Here is a 19,791-nt window from a genome sequence, read left to right on the forward strand (position 1 = left end):
GTAAAATGACAATTTAACTATAGGGAAGCTGTGTCCATTGTTGTATTGCTGGCTTCACGTGGTCGGGCGAAATATTGTAGGAAACTGGGAAGAGGTAAGTCCAACATGATGGTGTTCAAGCCTTTGGAAATCAAATTATTATTATTCAACTAATAAGAATTTAGCTAGCTTGATAAGCTTGCTAACATTGCTGCTAATAATAAAGTTAGCTGGCTTGTTAAACATTCACAATATGGTCAGACTAGCTACATTATCCATATTGATAAAGTTGTAATTGTCAAAAGCAGATGTATCTTTTGGGTAAAAGGTCTGTGGTGAAACGTCGCAACTCGGCTAACATTTTCTCCGAGTAGTGTCCCTCCTGTAATTCTGACTTGGGTCATTCAAGTGTCATTTCCCACTGGGAACTAGGAGCTTCCGACAGCACTTGAACGCGGCATAATAGCCTAATACGGTAGGGGGCGTGAAAGTATCTTGGTACACTCGACTTTGCTACCCTCCGGAAATCACGTGTCTAGACTCCTGTTCTCCTATGCACCTGCTGAGGCGAAAAGGGATCGGATAGTTTTGATGCTTCGGGAGGGTGGTCTGTTAGGAGCGCCGCAGAAGTTCTTTTTTCAACCGAGTTTTAAAGGAAAAGTATTGGAATAGACAGAAAGGAATGGATTTCTCGATATCCCACCTCTGCTCTGTATTGATTATTCTCATTGCAGGTAAGTTTTGCTTCCACCGGGTACTTTTCTTTATCCGCAATTTTCAAAAGCGCGATCGAAAATGGAGTGGCGAGTATACAACGTTACACAGGTCGTCTCACTCGTTGCGCTGCGAGCAACATGCTAAAAAGTTAACTTTTAGATCTTTGCGACTAAAATAACGAACTGGTAGGTTGCTCTATGGAATTACATGTGACGTAACTTTACTTCAGATTATACTCATTTGGTTACTCCTGGTTTCACTGGAAGAATATTAAAAATAGCAATTTTAACATTATTTTGCTACCAGCTAACGTTAGCTGAGAATTCCAAATTGCACACTGGTCAAAATGTGTGATCACCCCAAATTCCATGCTGGAATTCTGAAATTACATACTAGAGCCTATTATTCTTCAATTGACTGGAAATTATTTTTACTTTAAGAATGTAATTTTTCCAACACATGGTTTATTTGATTAAGTTATGGGTAATTCATGTGCCTGAGCTAGCTGTTACGTCGTGGGAGAAATTGGTTTCCTAACTCATTCTGCAAAGCATTTTTGAACGCTTCCTATCAAGCGATGTTTTTGTTTTGCATTAGTTATTGCATAACGTTAGTTAACACACAATAGCCTGATCTGCCTTAGAACCTGTAAAGGGCTTCAAAGTGCTGCAGTTTCTGTCAGCCATCTGCCAATACCATGTAAACTGTATCCCCCCTCCCGCGCTTGGCATGAAAAGTGCCAAGGATGTGCTTTTTAAGCCCAGCCAGAAATTAATTACATGTTAGCTGATTATCGACCAGATTTATGTCCCTGAAATATGTTACTGTGAGTGTGTAATTTCAACCATTAGGCCTACAATTAGTATAGCCCGTTTTAATGTTTCCTTTATTCTCATAGATAGAGAACAGAGCCTAATTAGCTTTGATTCACAATCCTTCACCAGTAAAGATATGAGTGATTTGTTGAGGTCCATTTTCTTCTGACTGACTGCCTGTTAATAATTTCTCACACTCCTGTCACTATTCCCCCCCCCCCCCCCAAAGTAATCTGCTGAGCAACACCATGTCCAAATGTCCTGCTCTAGTTAATCAATAGTAGTGAACAAAGATTGAGGCTAGAGACATGTAGATTGCTCTGATTTTTGGCATGATAGACACTGTGGTATCATGCAGCTTGAACTTTCTGGGACCTGTTGAAATGGGTATTGGCATGACATCTGGTTTGGATGGAAATAACCCTTGTTATCAGCAGGTCAGGCGATGAAGATGGGTTGTTATCATTGATTACCTATAAAATAAAAATACATGTTTTTCATCTGGGATGCCCTTTATACAGATTGTATTATTGCCGATGGGTAGCTCACTGCTGGAGGGTAATTTAGCACCCCTATTATTTGTGTCCTTGTTGCTGTCCTGGAATTTACACTGAAATCAGCCCATCCCTCCTCTCTCACCACAGAAGTGAAACCATGGTACTGTAGGTCAGTTGGTTCTCAAACTTTTTGATCCAAAACCCCCAAAAAGAAGTGGTTCAAAGCTTTTGACCTCGCACACAATTGCTGAACAAATGTAGCTTGCCATTAAAGCCATAAACGGTGATGCATTTTCTAAACGCAAGATACAGAAATAAACTGTTTTACTCCTGCATTTTGAGCTTAGTCATTCATGTTAGCAGTCAATATCAACTAGGGATATCATGTCACTTCTCTGGAGTCCACCGAAAGCAGGATCATACGGCCTACCTGTATGCAGCGGTTACAGGATTGGATGGAAAGCATGATCTGTCTAACCTTTTTCTTGCTCACAAATATCGCAATTAATTTGTCAGAATGTAAAATCTTCATCCCATAAGTATGGAAGACATTACGATGTTACATCTATCTTTAGACATAGCCAGTAGGCCTATATACTGGGGTATATAATAGAGGTCGACCGATTATGATTTTTCAATGCCGATACCGATTATTGGAGGACAAAAAAAGCCTATACCGATTAATCGGCCGATTTATTTAAAAAATATATACAGTGGGGAGAACAAGTATTTGATACACTGCTGATTTTGCAGATTTTCCTACTTACAAAGCATGTAGAGGTCTGTAATTTTTATCATAGGTACACTTCAACTGTGAGAGACGGAATCTAAAACAAAAATCCAGAAAATCACATTGTATGATTTTTAAGTAATTAATTAGCATTTTATTGCATGACATAAGTATTTGATACATCAGAAAAGCAGAACTTAATATTTGGTACAGAATCCTTTGTTTGCAATTACAGAGATCATACGTTTCCTGTAGTTCTTGACCAGGTTTGCACACACTGCAGCAGGGATTTTGGCCCACTCCTCCATACAGACCTTCTCCAGATCCTTCAGGTTTCGGGGCTGTCGCTGGGCAATACGGACTTTCAGCTCCCTCCAAAGATTTTCTATTGGGTTCAGGTCTGGAGACTGGCTAGGCCACTCCAGGACCTTGAGATACTTCTTACGGAGCCACTCCTTAGTTGCCCTGGCTGTGTGTTTCGGGTCGTTGTCATGCTGGAAGACTCAGCCACGACCCATCATCAATGCTCTTACTGAGGGAAGGAGGTTGTTGGCTAAGATCTCGCAATACATGGCCCCATCCATCCTCCCCTCAATACGGTGCAGTCGTCCTGTCCCCTTTGCAGAAAAGCATCCCCAAAGAATGATGTTTCCACCTCCATGCTTCACGGTTGGGATGGTGTTCTTGGGGTTGTACTCATCCTTCTTCTTCCTCCAAACACGGCGAGTGGAGTTTAGACCAAAAAGCTCTATTTTTGAATCATCAGACCACATGACCTTCTCCCATTCCTCCTCTGGATCATCCAGATGGTCATTGGCAAACTTCAGACGGGCCTGGACATGCGCCTGCTTGAGCAGGGGGACCTTGTGTGCGCTGCAGGATTTTAATCCATGACGGCGTAGTGTGTTACTAATGGTTTTCTTTGAGACTGTGGTCCCAGCTCTCTTCAGGTCATTGACCAGGTCCTGCCGTGTAGTTCTGGGCTGATCCCTCACCTTCCTCATGATCATTGATGCCCCACGAGGTGAGATCTTGCATGGAGCCCCAGACCGAGGGTGATTGACCATCATCTTGAACTTCTTCTATTTTCTTCTATTTTCTAATAATTGCGCCAACAGTTGTTGCCTTCTCACCAAGCTGCTTGCCTATTGTCCTGTAGCCCATCCCAGCCTTGTGCAGGTCTACAATTTTATCCTTGATGTCCTTACACAGCTCTCTGGTCTTGGCCATTGTGGAGAGGTTGGAGTCTGTTTGATTGAGTGTGTGGACAGGTGTCTTTTATACAGGTAATGAGTTTAAACAGGTGCAGTTAATACAGGTAATGAGTGGAGAACAGGAGGGCTTCTTAAAGAAAAACTAACAGGTCTGTGAGAGCCGGAATTCTTACTGGTTGGTAGGTGATCAAATACTTATGTCATGCAATAAAATGCAAATGAATTACTTAAAAATCATACAATGTGATTTTCTGGATTTTTGTTTTAGATTCCGTCTCTCACAGTTGAAGTGTACCTATGATAAAAATTACAGACCTCTACATGCTTTGTAAGTAGGAAAATCTGCAGAATCGGCAGTGTATCAAATACTTGTTCTCCCCACTGTATATATATCATACACACACACACATTTTTGTAATAATGACAATTGCAACAATACTAAATGAACAATGAACAATTTTATTTTAACTTAATATAATACATAAATATACACACACACACAGCTCTGAAGTGACAATAATACTGAAGAGTCTGCTTAGGAGACAAATACTCAACTGTTTGAATTAAAGTAAGAGTTTAAGTTACCTGTGAATGTTGAAAACAAAATCTTTAATTTCTATATGCAGGAAATCCTATTTTAATAATGGGCATGGTAAGAATTGACAACCAAAGTGCGAGTCATAATACCCATGACACCTAGCAAAATCTGAAAAGCGGTTCCTTCATTTATTCCATAGGATATTTTTAGATTCACTTAAAATAAGGTCTGTGTTTCGTGTAGGCTTACATCACCGTGCCAATTTTATAACTGTGTAGATATCCATAGGACAAGGTAACTCTGATCAATATTGGCTAAATATAAGCGAAGATAAAAAAAAAAAAAATTTGTAGAGTGGATTTATGAAAATATGTTGACAAACGTTACCTTATCCTAGTGAGATTTACACAGGTATCAAAACGTCGAGGCGGTTTAAGCCCGCACGAAACACAGACCTTATTTGAAGTAGATCAAGACATTCTCTATGGAAGACATGAACGGTAAAATAACGAAGGAACCCCTTTCAAATTCAGCCGCAAGTTATTACAGGAATTATAACGCGTCGACTATTTCTCTCTAAACCATATACCTTTGACTAATCCGGAAACTATCACCTCGAAAACAAAACGTTTATTCCTTTCCGTATTTTATCTAATGGGTGGCATCCATGAGTCTAAATATTGCTGTTACATTGCACAACCTTCAATGTTGTCATAATTACGTAAAATTCTGGCAAATTAGTTCGCAAAGAGCCAGGCGGCCCAAACTGTTGCATTATACCTTGACCCTGCGTGCAATGAACGCAAGAGAAATGACACAATTTCACCTGGTTAATATTGCCTGCTAACCTGGATTTCTTTTAGCTAAATATGCAGGTTTGAAAATATATACTTGTGTATTGATTTTAAGAAAGGCATTGATGTTTATGGTTAAGTACACATTGGAGCAATGACAGTCATTAATTGATTGTTTTTTATAAGATAAGTTTAATGCTAGCTAGCAACTTACCTTAGCTTACTGCATTCGCTAACAGGCAGGCTCCTCGTGGAGTGCAATGTAATCAGGTGTTAGAGCATTGGACTAGTTAACTGTAAGGTTGCAAGATTGGATCCCCCGAGCTGACAAGGTTAAAAATCTGTCGTTCTGCCCCTGAACGAGGCAGAACGTTCCTAGGCCGGCAATGAAAATAAGAATGTGTTCTTAACTGACTTGCCTAGTTAAATAAAGATTAAATAAAGGTGTAAAAAAAAATTGGGGGGGCAAATCGGCGCCCAAAAATACCGATTTCCGATTGTTATGAAAACTTGAAATCGGCCCCGATTTAGTCGGCCATTCCGATTAATCAGTCGACCTCTAGTATATAATTAACCCACCCAAACTAGACCTATATGAAAATGATCAATGAAGTCGCCAGGTAGCCTATTCTCCTGGCAAAGATGTGTCCGTAGCAGATTGCTAAACTGTATTCTACATCTTCCATGGGGTTTAACGGCAGTTGACATCCAATGTTAATGGTGCGTTACCACCAGCAGCTGGACGGCGTATTGAATAAGAAACTAAAAAAACATTGCTCTGACCGCGAAGAGCCACGGTCAGAGCAATGACGTTCCTCTCCACTGGTTACAGATAAAACCCCTGCAATAATGAAGTGCTTTGTTTACACAGGCAGGCACATCTCTTTCTGCTGTGTTAAAGGTCTGGTTAGGGGTGTTATACTATCCCAACAATGTGGTTTTTGCTCATGCTGTAGATTGTTGTACATTAGTAGAGAGGCTCATTACCATTATAATGGCTTCATGAGCTCATCATTTGGGGCACTGTCCCACTTCAGCAGAGTAGACAAGCATGGCATTTTTACCAGACTTATTTCTCATGGCATTCATCTGACATGGCACAATGATGCATAGGCAGCCCCTTCACAATTGGGATTCAATGCAACTTTGGCCATTTCTTTAAATGAAGTATGCCTAGTCTAGCCTATAAATTAGTCTTAATGAAGATGATATTATTTTATAAGGCCTAGGCCTACATAAGTGCTTCACAAATAATTTGCAAAAATATAAAGTAAAGGGTGTCGAGGGTTATAGTTGGATTTCTGAGATGTAACAGTTTTCATATAAGCTAGCTTTGCCAACTGAAACAAATAAGCTTTTACAGGGAGCTCAATGTCAAAGGTGATTCTCCTCTTTCCGAGGCTTGTGTCAAGGCTGTGTCTAAGGCGCTTTCTGTGTTTGTTTTGTCAGAGGTACATTCTCAATATCTTCTCCACGGTCCTGGCTACAATAAGCAGATGCCAGTAAACATCCTCCAGCCAGTCAGCACTTTGACTGTGTTGGTTTAAGTTGTGGGGCCTGGCCAGTTATTTTCACAGAAACCTGATGAGGTCTCCTGTGGACTGGTCAGTGCTGAGTGAAGCTGGGGACCTAGGGTAAGGTAAACGCAGAGAGACTAAGGGTGCAGCAGACCTTGGATGTTGTTACCTGATAAGCATGCTGCACTCCACAGTGACAGCTGGAAGCTCGTTGCTAGGATACCTTGTGAAAACAAGCAAGTAGATCCTGGGAGTGTGATTGGGTTTGGGTCTCATTCAAATGAAGCCTTTCTTCCTCTATTGTATTGGTGGGTCTGAAAGAACTCCTTTGAGTCAATCTCATGAAAACTAAATTCTTTCACAAATGTTTTATTTAATTTTTTCACTTAAGCAATAATACATTAGAGGCCATGTGAAATCTATATCATGACTGTGACATGGTATAATAAAAATGTCATAACACATGGACTCAAGTGTATTATTGCTTTTATACCGTGAGTTACCAGCATTAAAAAGCAAAATTATTTCCCAAACAATCAATTTTTCAACAAACCGCAATGCTACATTCACTAACACTGGTTGTCAAGTGCAATTTTAGGTGTTCTCTGGTCGTTAGTTCTATTCATTTTGACTGTCAAGTAAAGCAAAACTAACCGAGCACTGGTTGATAGTTCCATAACTTTGAAGGTTGCTATGGCAAACAAAAATGCCCCCCCCCCTGCTAGCTAGCCAACTTCTCAGCTAACACAATCACTTCAGATTGAAGCTGGAAAGATGGCAAACTAGCTGCATTTCTTTGTATTTATCCTTAACAATTATGCTGATTTATGATTTAGAATGACTGAGAAAAGCCCTACGTCTGGTGGTTCCTTTTAACATGAGTCTTCAATATTCCCAGGTAAAAAGTTTTAGGTTGTAGTTATTATAGGAATTATAGGACTATTTCTCTCTACGATTTGTATTTCATATACCTTTGACTATTGGATGTTCTTATAGGCACTTTAGTATTGCCAGTGTAACAGTATAGCTTCCATCCCTCTCCTCGCCGCTACCTGGGCTCGAACCAGGAACACATCGACAACAGCCACCCTCGAAGCAGCGTTACCCATGCAGAGCAAGGGGAACAACTACTCCAAGTCTCAGAGCGAGTGACGTTTGAAACGCTATTAGCGCCACCCCGCTAACTAGCTAGCCATTTCACATCGGTTACACCAGCCTAATCTCGGGAGTTGATAGGCTTGAAGTCATAAACAGCGCAATGCTTGAAGCATTGCGAAGAGCTGCTGGCAAAACGCACAAAAGTGCTGTTTGAATGAATGCTTACGAGCCTGCCATAGCTCAGTCAGACTGCTCTATCAAATCATAGACTTAATTATAACATAATAACACACAGAAATACGAGCCTTAGGTCATTAATATGGTCGAATCCGGAAAATATAATCTCTAAAACAAAACGTTTATTCTTTCAGTGAAATACGGAACCGTTCCGTATTTTATCTAACGGGTGGCATCCATAAGTCTAAATATTCCTTTTACATTGCACAACCTTCAATGTTATGTCATAATTACGTAAAATTCTGGCAAATTGGTTCGCAATGAGCCAGGCGGCCCAAGCTGTTGCATATACTCTGACTCTGCGTGCAATGAACGCAAGAGAAGTGAGACAATTTCACCTGGTTAATATTGCCTGCTAACCTGGATTTCTTTTAGCTAAATATGCAGGTTTAAAAATATATACTTCGGTGTATTGATTTTAAGAAAGGCATTGATGTTTATGGTTAGGTACACGTTGGAGCAACGACAGTCCTTTTTCGCGAATGCGCACCGCATCGATTATATGCAACGCAGGACACGCTAGTTAAACTAGTAATATCATCAACCATGTGTAGTTAACTAGTGATTATGATTGATTGATTGATTGTTTTTTATATGATACGTTTAATGATAGTTAGCAACTTACCTTGGCTTCTTACTGCATTCGCGTAACAGGCGGGCTCCTCGTGAGGCAGGTGGTTAGCGCGTTGGACTAGTTAACCGTAAGGTTGCAAGATTGAATCCCTGAGCTGACAAGGTAAAAATCTGTCGTTCTGCCCCTGAACAAGGCAGTTAACCCACCGTTCCTAGGCCGTCATTGACAATAAGAATGTGTTCTTAACTGACTTGCCTAGTTAAATAAAGATGTAAAAAAAGAAAATTGGCGTCCAAAATGACCGATTTCCGATTGTTATGAAAACTTGAAATCGGCCCTAATTAATCGGCCGTTCCGATTAATCGGTCGACCTCTAGTCTCTTCCCGACTCCCGACATGTTATTTTTTATGGGACACAGTGGAGATCGAATTTCAATATTGCAACATTGTTGCAAATGTCAGCTATCTATATGCTTTTTACAGTGGCGCTCATGTTTATAAGTTTCATGGCTGGGCAGATGAGGCAGTTGATCTGTAAAAGTAGTAGTAGGTGCATTGCTAGGTAACGATGTAAACGATGGCACTTTTTATGAACGTGGCCATGTGTATGTTGTCTAGTATATAATGGGCGGGATAGACTCTAACAATGGGAATTCCAAACCACCCGTTGTATAATTAAGCATTAAGGCCCGGAGGAGGTGTGGTATATAGCCAATATGGAGTGCCTGGATACAGCCTTTAGCTGTGGTATATTGGTCATATACCACAAAACCCAGAGGTGCCTTATTGCTATTATAAACTGGTTACCAACGTAATTAGAACAGTAAAAATATTTGTTTAGTCATACACACAGCTTTCAGCCAATCAGCATTCAGGGCTCACACCACCTGGTTTATAAATGGTCTTAGGCTATTGTTAGCTGATCACGGCCAGGGTGAGGTTCTTTTGTCCTATCTTAAACGCACCCTTTTGACTCAAACAAGAATATCATATTGTAGTATCTCAAAGTAGAGTGGAGTTTCAGGCAGCCAGTCAGCCTAGTTTTCAGTTACACTGTTTGAAATAAATTGAGATTTATTTGCTCAGGTGATAATCCATATTGCACTAGAACATATCAGTTTATTTCTATATTTCACTGTTTGGAAAGTCTGGCCCTTTATCTAGAAACGGACACAAAGCAAGAGCGATAAGAGAAGGCATTATGAACTGTTCAACCTGAGCTATTGTCATGCATGGATCCAATGTAGACAGGCAGTTTTGGCTTGAGTTCATCATTTCAAATTCAGTTCTCGTGACATGGCTGCAACAGTCGCATCCCTCCTCTCATTCTGGCAGCAGCGAGCTTCACCTCCAACCCAACATCCGCCCGCTCGGCCCCACTCACTCACTTACTCACTCTGCCCGAGGCCCCGTTTCGTCCTTGGAATATAAAGCAAGAACATGTAGAATTGGATTACACTCCGGGGACGACGCTGCTGTGTCCTTCACAATCTCATGATGAGGACGACAGCCCATGAATATTCAGAGACCCAGGCGGACCTTAAATATTTTAACATGCTGGAGTCGTACAGGCCCTGCGTCGAGTGACGACTTGTTCCCTCGTCTGCCCGGGAGTGCGAAACGACGCTGATCCCTAACCCGAAACACACTCGCTAACCCCCTCCCTTTTTAAAAATGTCATGCTTTCATTTTTGGTTTGGAGAGCGAGTGGACCATTAAGTCGTGCCGATTGCATTCCCTTACGGCCAGTGATCAAGATTAATAGTAGCTCTTGTTTTCAAGCGGCGGTGATGCCACTGTATTCAGAGTTAATTCCTTATTCACAAGTTTTATTTAACTAGGCAAGTCAGTTAAGAACAGTTTCTTATTTACAATGACGGCCTACCCCGGCCAAACCTTAAACCGGACGATGCTGGGATAATTTTGTGCTGCCCTATGGGACTCCCAATCACGGCCGGTTGTGATACAGCTTGGAATCGAACCAGGGTCTGTAGTGCCGCCTCTAGCACTGAGATGCAGTGCCAAAGCACTAGCCTTCACAGGGAGGAGCTATTAGTAACCCTTCAATGCTGAAAAGGGGCCTGAGTTAAAACGTTTTGGAATCCCTGGGCTAGCCCATCAATGTTTTAATGAGGGAATAAAGTGAATTGTGAGTGGTAAAGATATGTAGGTGGGATTGGTACAGGGTATGCAGGGTTGTATTCATTAGGAACCAAACAGAAGATAACGGACTGAAACAGGGAAGGACTACCTGGGCTTGTCCAATACGAAACATAATAAAAAATAAATGTTAATTGTTTCAAAACATTTGTTGCTTGCTTAATGATTACAATGCAGATGTGCCATAAAATATTGGTGATGTGCACTATTGAATGGAATTTTCCCGGTGTGTTTGTGTGGTGTGTTTTAACCCTTCAATAACAAACAAAAAGTCACGGTGTTGCTGATTCTCCCATCAGTCATCAGGCCGTATGTCTGTTAAGATGATGAACACCTCACCACATTCATCACTGGGTCACTCGATGATCACATACGCACAGCCCTGCAACGCCCTCCATCCTCAAATAAGGAATAATGGTCCCTGTGACGGAAATATAATTTTTCAAATTCACCTGGTTGATCACACAACTGCCCTGCTCCTGTAGATGTATGACTAGGCTAAAGGACCCAAGGAGATTTATCATGCATGGAATGAGGGATTTCTTTGCCAAATTTGGGCCATCTTTTGTTATCCACTTATCTCTTATTAAATAAGTTTAATAAAAAATAAATCATTTGGAGCATGGATTTACAGTCAGTGGCAGAATCCTAAGGTCAAGTGTGCCAGAGGTCGCGTTAGAGTTAAGAAATCTGCATTTTCAAAACGCGGGCCATCCAACAATTTGCGTTGTAAACCATTCCACCTTCATTTGATATTGAAAGTCAAGGTCCGCAGCTAGTTGTTCTTCACAGAAAATACAGCGGGGCAAAAAAGTATTTAGTCAGCCACCAATTGTGCAAGTTCTCCCACTTAAAAAGATGAGGATTTTTAATGAATTTATTTGCAAATTATGGTGGAAAATAAGTATTTGGTCACCTACAAACAAGCAAGATTTCTGGCTCTCACAGACCTGTAACTTCTTCTGTTAGGGCTGCAAGCCCGAGGTCGGTACACTTATGACAACATCCAGCTCAATTGCAGGGCGCGAAATTAAAAATCTATTTTTTAAAAATATTTAACTTTCACACATTAACAAGTCCAATACAGCATTTGAAAGATAAACATCTTGTGAATCCAGCCAACGTGTCCGATTTTTAAAATGTTTTACAGCGAAAACACCACGTATATTTATGTTAGTTCACCACCAAATACAAAAGAAGACAGACATTTTTCACAGCACAGGTAGCATGCACAAAGCCAACCTAACTAACCAAGATCCAACCAAACAAAACTAGAAACAACTTCCTCAGATGACAGTCCTATAACATGTTACACAATAAATCTATGTTTTGTTTGAAAAATGTGCATATTTGAGCTATAAATCAGTTTTACATTGATGCTACCATCATAGCTACAGTCAGAAATAGCACGGGAGTAGCCAGAGTAAATACAGACACCAACGTCAACTACCTAATTACTCATCATAAAACATTTCAGAAATATGGTGTATAGCAAAATGAAAGACAAAGATCTTGTGAATACAGCCAATATTTCCGATTTTTTAAAGTGTTTTACAGCGAAAACACAATATATCGTTATATTAGCTTACTGCAATAGCTAACACACAACAGCATTGATTCCAAGTAATCGGTAGCGATAGCACAGTTCGACAGATATATGAAATAGCATCCCAAATTGGGTCCTTATCTTTGTTGATCTTCCATCAGAATGATGTACAAGGGGTCCTTTGTCCAGAACCGTCTTTGTTTGGATCCAGAACGAACTATTTCCCTCTTGAATTAGCAAGCACACTGGCCGTGCGGCGCTAACCTCTCCTTCTTGAACAAATTCTTCCAACGCATCACGTCTAAAGTCCCGAATAAATTTCAATAATATAATTAAACTATATTGAAAAAACATACTTTAGGATGATATTGTGACATGTATCAAATAAAATCGAAGCCGGAGATCATATTCACCTATAACGACGGTTTTCCAGGAGGCGATTCCAGGTCCAACTTCGCGCCTTCGGGGAAAAAAAATAAAGGCGGACCTCTCACTCCAGGAGGATGTATTCAATCCCAGAACAAGATAATCAAGTCATTTCTGCTCTCACTTCCGCTTGACACCCAGGGGAAGGTGTATGACGTGTTTCTATAGTCCCAAGTGACATGCCCTTTTATAGACAAGCTCTTGAAAAAAGACCTCGCTTTTGGAAATCTCACTTCCGGATAGGAAATGGGCTGCAGAAAGAGTTCTGGTTCACTTAGAGAAATAATTCAAACGGTTTTAGAAACTAGAGAGTGTTTTCTATCCAATAGTAATAATAATATGCATATTGTACGAGCAAGAATTGAGTACGAGGCCGTTTGAAATGGCCACCTCTTTCCAGGTTACTCAATGCTGCCCCTTCAGCCATAACAGGTTAAGAGGCTCCTCTGTCTTCCACTCGTTACCTGTATTAATGGCACCTGTTTGAACTTGTTATCAGTATAAAAGACACCTGTCCACAACCTCAAACAGTCACACTCCAAACTCCACTATGGCCAAGACCAAAGAGCTGTCAAAGGACACCAGAAACAAAATTGTAGACCTGCACCAGGCTGGGAAGACTGAATCTGCAATAGGTAAGCAGCTTGGTTTGAAGAAATCAACTGTGGGAGCAATTATTAGGAAATGGAAGACATACAAGACCACTGATAATCTCCCTCGATCTGGGGCTCCACGCAAGATCTCACCCCGTGGGGTCAAAATGATCACAAGAACGGTGAGCAAAAATCCCAGAACCACACGGGGGGACCTAGTGAATGACCTGCAGAGAGCTGGGACCAAAGTAACAAAGCCTACCATCAGTAACACACTACGCCGTCAGGGACTCAAATCCTGCAGTGCCAGACGTGTCCCCCTGCTTAAGCCAGTACATGTCCAGGCCCGTCTGAAGTTTGCTAGAGAGCATTTGGATGATCCAGAAGAAGATTGGGAGAATGTCGTCATATGGTCAGATGAAACCAAAATAGAACTTTTGGGTAAAAACTCAACTCGTCGTGTTTGGAGGACAAAGAATGCTGAGTTGCATCCAAAGAACACCATACCTACTGTGAAGCATGGGGGTGGAAACATCATGCTTTGGGGCTGTTTTTCTGCAAAGGGACCAGGACGACTGATCCGTGTAAAGGAAAGAATGAATGGGGCCATGTATCGTGAGATTTTGAGTGAAAACCTCCTTCCATCAGCAAGGGCATTGAAGATGAAACGTGGCTGGGTCTTTCAGCATGACAATGATCCCAAACACACCGCCCGGGCAACGAAGGAGTGGCTTCGTAAGAAGCATTTCAAGGTCCTGGAGTGGCCTAGCTAGTCTCCAGATCTCAACCCCATAGAAAATCTTTGGAGGGAGTTGAAAGTCCGTGTTGCCCAGCAACAGCCCCAAAACATCACTGCTCTAGAGGAGATATGCATGGAGGAATGGGCCAAAATACCAGCAAGTGTGTGTGAACCTTGTGAAGACTTACAGAAAACGTTTGACCTCTGTCATTGCCAACAAAGGGTATATAACAAAGTATTGAGAAACTTTTGTTATTGACCAAATACTTATTTTCCACCATAATTTGCAAATAAATTCATTACAAATCCTACAATGTGATTTTCTGGATTTTTTTTCTCATTTTGTCTGTCATAGTTGAAGTGTACCTATGATGAAATTTACAGGCCTCTCTCATCTTTTTAAGTGGGAGAACTTGCACAATTGGTGGCTGACTAAATACTTTTTTGCCCCACTGTACATTAGTGCAAAACATTTGGTAGAAAATAGCTTAATTTTCATCCGAAGTGCAACACTATTTGGCAAGCAGCCACACAAGGAAATGAGCGTACAATGAAAAAGCAAGGTATTTTTTTGCAAAAAAGAAGGGGGTTTGGATCACACTACTGGCTGTAAGCGAACGAGTGATGCACGTTTGGAGCAGTACTGGCTGTTTCTAAGGCTCAGCCAATCGTTCACATAACAGAAGGCAGCACGCGACTGAAGAGAGAGGAGACAACCAATTTGCTATTTGCAGCATTAGCACGTGCTCTGGAAAGACAGCAGTTTGCCAGTTACAGCAGCGCGTCCCCTGAACGATAACAAAGAGGTCGGTGAGAAGCCTGACCACGGAGACGGGGGTGAGAAGGTGATGAAGCGTACTTCATGAGCTGTAACCGGAAAAACAACTGGCATTTGGAAAGTTTGAGGTGAGGGAGAAAGTGTGGTGCAACAAGTAACGTTATTGTTAGTGTTAAGTATCTTGCTAGCTGGATCGAATTCTCCGTTAGCTAGCCAGAGAAATGTTGAGCAAACTTAACTGATCAAACAATTGAGTTTATGGTGTGAAAATTTAGCTGGCTAATGAAGGCAGACGGCTAACTTTAGCTAGCTAACGGTACAACATCAGATGAGCTAACGTTAGTAATCTAACCAATTAGCTATAGTATTAATTGGTATAACGTTACGACTCCTTGCTGTTCCGCAATTTATAACGCTTTCGTTGCTTACCTGACCATGGCAATCAGTGTAAAATGTTAACTAGCTAACTATCCGTGAACTAATGTTTTCCCTCTACAATATATTTTCAGAATGAAAGAATTAGTTGAAAATGAGGCGTTGCTTGTGAAACAAGTGGATTCAGGGATCAACTGGAGCTGGAGCTGGACCTGGCTTAAACAATGCCACAGAGTTGAAAGCAACACCACACACTTTCCCTCTTTCTCACTTTTTCAATAGAGTGGATGAGCGTTATTTTTGCACACATGTAGCCTTGTGCACATGATCAATGTCTACTATAGTGGCCACTATAATAGAGCAAAAATAGAATGCCTGTTTCATTCTATTTCTACTTTAAGATGTTTATTTAGATGTGTGGTCACAAGCGTTCTATATTAAAGGCTGTCATGGCTAACTGCAATATTAGTGTATTGTTTTTTCTCATGCCTGAGTGTCATTTGCAGTTTAGTCTAGGCAATAAATAACATTGGATTGCCTTTTACATCTTTTAGCTGTGAATTAGGTTCACATTAACCACTTTGTATTTTACACACTGACTGATCATGTAGATCATATTATTTTGTTTAATTTGTTAAAACCTGCATTTCCCCCTAGCAGGGATTTGTTTTGTATTTTTCGGTGCAAAAGAAGTGTCACCTTGGGTCCTCACCAGTTTGCATCCCTGTACATGACCTAATGTTATGCTTGAAATTAATCTGACATTTTACTAGAGAAAATTAGGCTACACCAAGACAACCACTGGAGGAAATTAGCTACACATTAGTCTGATGCCGAGCAGAAATGACACACAAAAATTGTAATCTAAAGCTAGCTACCCCAGAAGTTGCTGTCCAACAAATTTTGATTTATTATCCAACGCGGTATTGTAAACACATCGTTCGTGGCCGGTGTTTGCACAGCTTGACAGTGCTACTGTATTATTTTTGACACGCAAAGACCCAAATGTTCCATAGGATGCACAGTTGAAGTCGGAAGTTTACATACACCTTAGCAAAATACTTTTCAATTCAGTTTTTCACAATTACTGACATTTTAATACTAGTAAAAATTCCCTGTCTTAGGTAAGTTAGGATCACCACTTTATTTTAAGAATGTGAAATATCAGAATAATAGTAGAGAGAATGATTTATTTCAGCTTTTATTTCTTTCATCACATTCCCAGTAGGTCAGAAGTTTACATACACTCAGTTAGTATTTGGTAGCATTGCCTTTAAATTGTTTAACTTGGGTCAAACATTTCTTTCCACAATAAGTTGGGTGTATTTTGGCCCATTCCTCCTGACAGAGCTGGTGTAACTGAGTCAGGTTTGTAGGCTTCCTTGCGCGCACACGCTTTTTCAGTTCTGCCCACAAATCTTCTATGGGATTGAGGTCAGTGCTTTGTGATGGCTACTCCAATACCTTGACTTTGTTGTCCTTAAGCCATTTTGCCACAGCATTGGAAGTATGCTTGGTGTCATTGTCCATTTGGAAGACCCATTTGCGACCAAGCTTTAACTTTCTGACTAATGTCTTGAGATGTTGCATCAATATATCGACAAAATGTTCCATCCTCATGATGCTCTCTATTTTGTGAAGTGCACCAGGCCCTCCTGCAGCAAAGCACCCCCACAACATGATGCTGCCACCCCCGTGCTTCACGGTTGGAATGGTTTTCTTAGGCTTGCAAGCCTCCCCCTTTTTCCTCCAAACATAACGATGGTCATTATGGCCAAACAGTTCTATTTGTGTTTCATCAGACCAGGGGACATTTCTCCAAAATGTACGATCTCGTCCCCATGTGCAGTTGCAAACCGTAGTCTGGCTTTTTATGACTGTTTTGGAGCAGTGGCTTCTTCCTGGCTGAGCGGCCTTTCAGGTTATGTCGATATAGGACTTGTTTTACTGTGGATATAGATACTTTTGTTCCTGTTTCCTCCGGCATCTTCACAAGGTCCTTTGCTGTAGTTCTGGGATTGATTTGCATTTTTCGCATCAAAGTACGTTCATCTCTAGGAGACATAACGCGTCTCCTTCCTGAGTGGTGTGACTGCTGCATGGTCCCATGGTGTTTATACTTGCGTAGTATTGTTTGTACGTATGAACGTGGTACCTTCAGGCTTTTGGAAATTGCTCCCAAGGATGAACCAGACTTGTGGAGGTCTACCATTTTTTCCTGAGGTCTTGGCTGATTTTCTTTTCATTTTCCCATGATGTCAAGCAAAGAGGCGCTGAGTTTGAAGGTAGGCCTTGAAATGCATCCACCGGTACACCTCCAATTGCTTCTAATGCCATGACAATTTCTCGAATTTTCCACTGGAAGACCCACTGGAATTGTGATACAGTGAAATAAACAAGTGTCTGTAAACAAGTGTTGAAAAAATTACTTGTGTCATGCACAAAGTAGATGTCATAACCGACTTGCCAAAACCTATAGGTTGTTAACAAGAAATTTGTGGAGTGGTTGAAACACTTAGGTTGGATTCATTAAAACTCGTCTATGTGAACTTCCGAATTCAACTGTATGTTAAGTTAACAGCTGTGACGCTATTACTGTTTAACTCCGGTAGGGCAACATCTGAAAAATAGCGCACTTGGTAGTGTGTACCAGTGCTCGACCAGTCGGCGAAAGCCAACATCGCCCACGACAGAACGGTTGATTGTCAAGGGCAATGAATTCCATTATCTTGGCTTTAATGGATTTCGCCTTTGAGTTGTCTCGCTGAAATTGTTACTCTTTCTCTCTCGATCCACACAGCAGACATTGTGGGCTTGCTTAGGAATGCTGTGTTGCAGGTATAGTGCAACATTTTGCGTGGCGTCATCACGTCATGTACCTACGTTATATAGGTATGCACGTCAGCTTTGACATTGGTTTTGCACATCGGGGCGTTAAACTATAATTATTTTTTTTAGCTAATATCGTCCGATTCTGATATGTTCACCGCTATATCATGCGTCCCCTAATGAGAAGCATAGAAATAGTGCACATAGAACAGATCTACCGCTTTTTGGACTTGCTTTCCATGAGAATGACATCTATAACTCACATTTCTGTGTGAATTTGGTCAGATCGCCTGAAAAGTTACATATTGCACCTTTCAAATACATTCCGTTAATGGCATGTGGAATGAGACAAACAAATCTTTACAAATTATGGGTGCTAAGTCTGAGACAATACGTCAAACATCAATAAAACGTGAAATGTACTTTATTTCTGCCTAAGAGAAGTGATTTTACAAGCCAACAGATAAATAAGGCCTCCAGCTATCTGTCATTTTTAGGCTCTTGATTTTGTTTGATCCTCTCTCAGGGAATGTTGCTCCTCTGAAGATTTTGATGTTTAACAGTCCGGATGAAGTGTCTTCAGATGAGGAAAAGGATCAGGACTCACTGCTTTGGACAGGGTTAATTTCTTAACATACCTTCGGGCCAAAAGCTTAAACGTTTTATTTCCCTGATCTGAACCTGTTTAAGATTGTTCTCCTTATTATGTAAACCATCTTTCTCTTTTGTTTAACTCAGGTTATTCAGCTTATTAAGGACATGAATGTCCATAATTTTAGAAAGTCTAAGCTAATATATGCCTCTTCCTTCGCTGTGCATGTTGGACCACCACAGTGTGATGGTACACAATGCGACAGGTCTGGCCACAGGGTTCTGCATCTGCAGGTGTGTGTATGCAGTCAGCTTTGTCCTACCTGCCAGCTGGATCCTGACTCTCTTGCATAATTATTTTTTCTTTTTGGTTGAAAAATAAAGGTGGAATAAAATGGGTTCTATAGAAAACACTACCTCCATCTATTCCCTGCCATACTCAAAGCAAGAATCCCTGCCATGCAGTCATTTGAGCAGAGTCCGTCTGCCTTGAGGTGATTGCAACACTCACAATATTTCAATAGAGATGTCAGCGTGATCAATTATGTGTATTGTTACAGGCATTGGTACCGGCTATTAGAATATGATAATACTCTGTCTCTTCCAGCATTAAGCCCCCCACCCCCTCTCACTAAGAACATTAGTTAATCGTAAAAAATATTATGGCTCAGAAAATAAGAAGCACAGGCAGAAGGTGGGGCTGGATTTAGGAGGGGAGTTGAAGTAGCTGTTGGAGAAGCCATTTTTAGAGCCTTTATCTCATTGAGAAACAATACGCATTGTCGACTGCCAGCACGCACGGGGGGGAAAGGCAAACATGCCCAGACTGTAGCCTGAACTATTTCCTTGATTTAAAGCTCCCCCCTCTGCTAGCCTCTGGCATTGGTATTCAAGTTATTCCTTGACTAGTGTTAAATCAAGGCACATTATAATTGCGTGTATACCAGGACTTCTGTTAGTTGGTAATAGCCGGCTTTTGGCCGATAATATAAATAAATAGAAACGATAATGTATAAAATTGTCCCTGGCATTTATCCAGGAGAA

At 41.0% G+C, this 19,791-nt stretch overlaps 1 protein-coding gene across 1 annotated transcript in view; it reads left to right on the forward strand.

The window, feature by feature from the left end:
• The first annotated feature begins 534 nt into the window (after positions 1-534).
• LOC139537437 (coxsackievirus and adenovirus receptor homolog) overlaps positions 535-19,791 on the forward strand; it is a 108,471-nt gene continuing 89,214 nt past the window's right edge. The window contains exon 1 of the mRNA XM_071338711.1: positions 535-713. Coding sequence (XP_071194812.1) covers positions 662-713 — 52 coding nt within the window. The 5' untranslated portion in view covers positions 535-661. The remainder of the gene's footprint in view (positions 714-19,791) is intronic.

This window comes from Salvelinus alpinus, chromosome 13 (genome assembly GCF_045679555.1).
Source record: "Salvelinus alpinus chromosome 13, SLU_Salpinus.1, whole genome shotgun sequence".
Taxonomy (NCBI): Eukaryota; Metazoa; Chordata; class Actinopteri; order Salmoniformes; family Salmonidae; genus Salvelinus; species Salvelinus alpinus.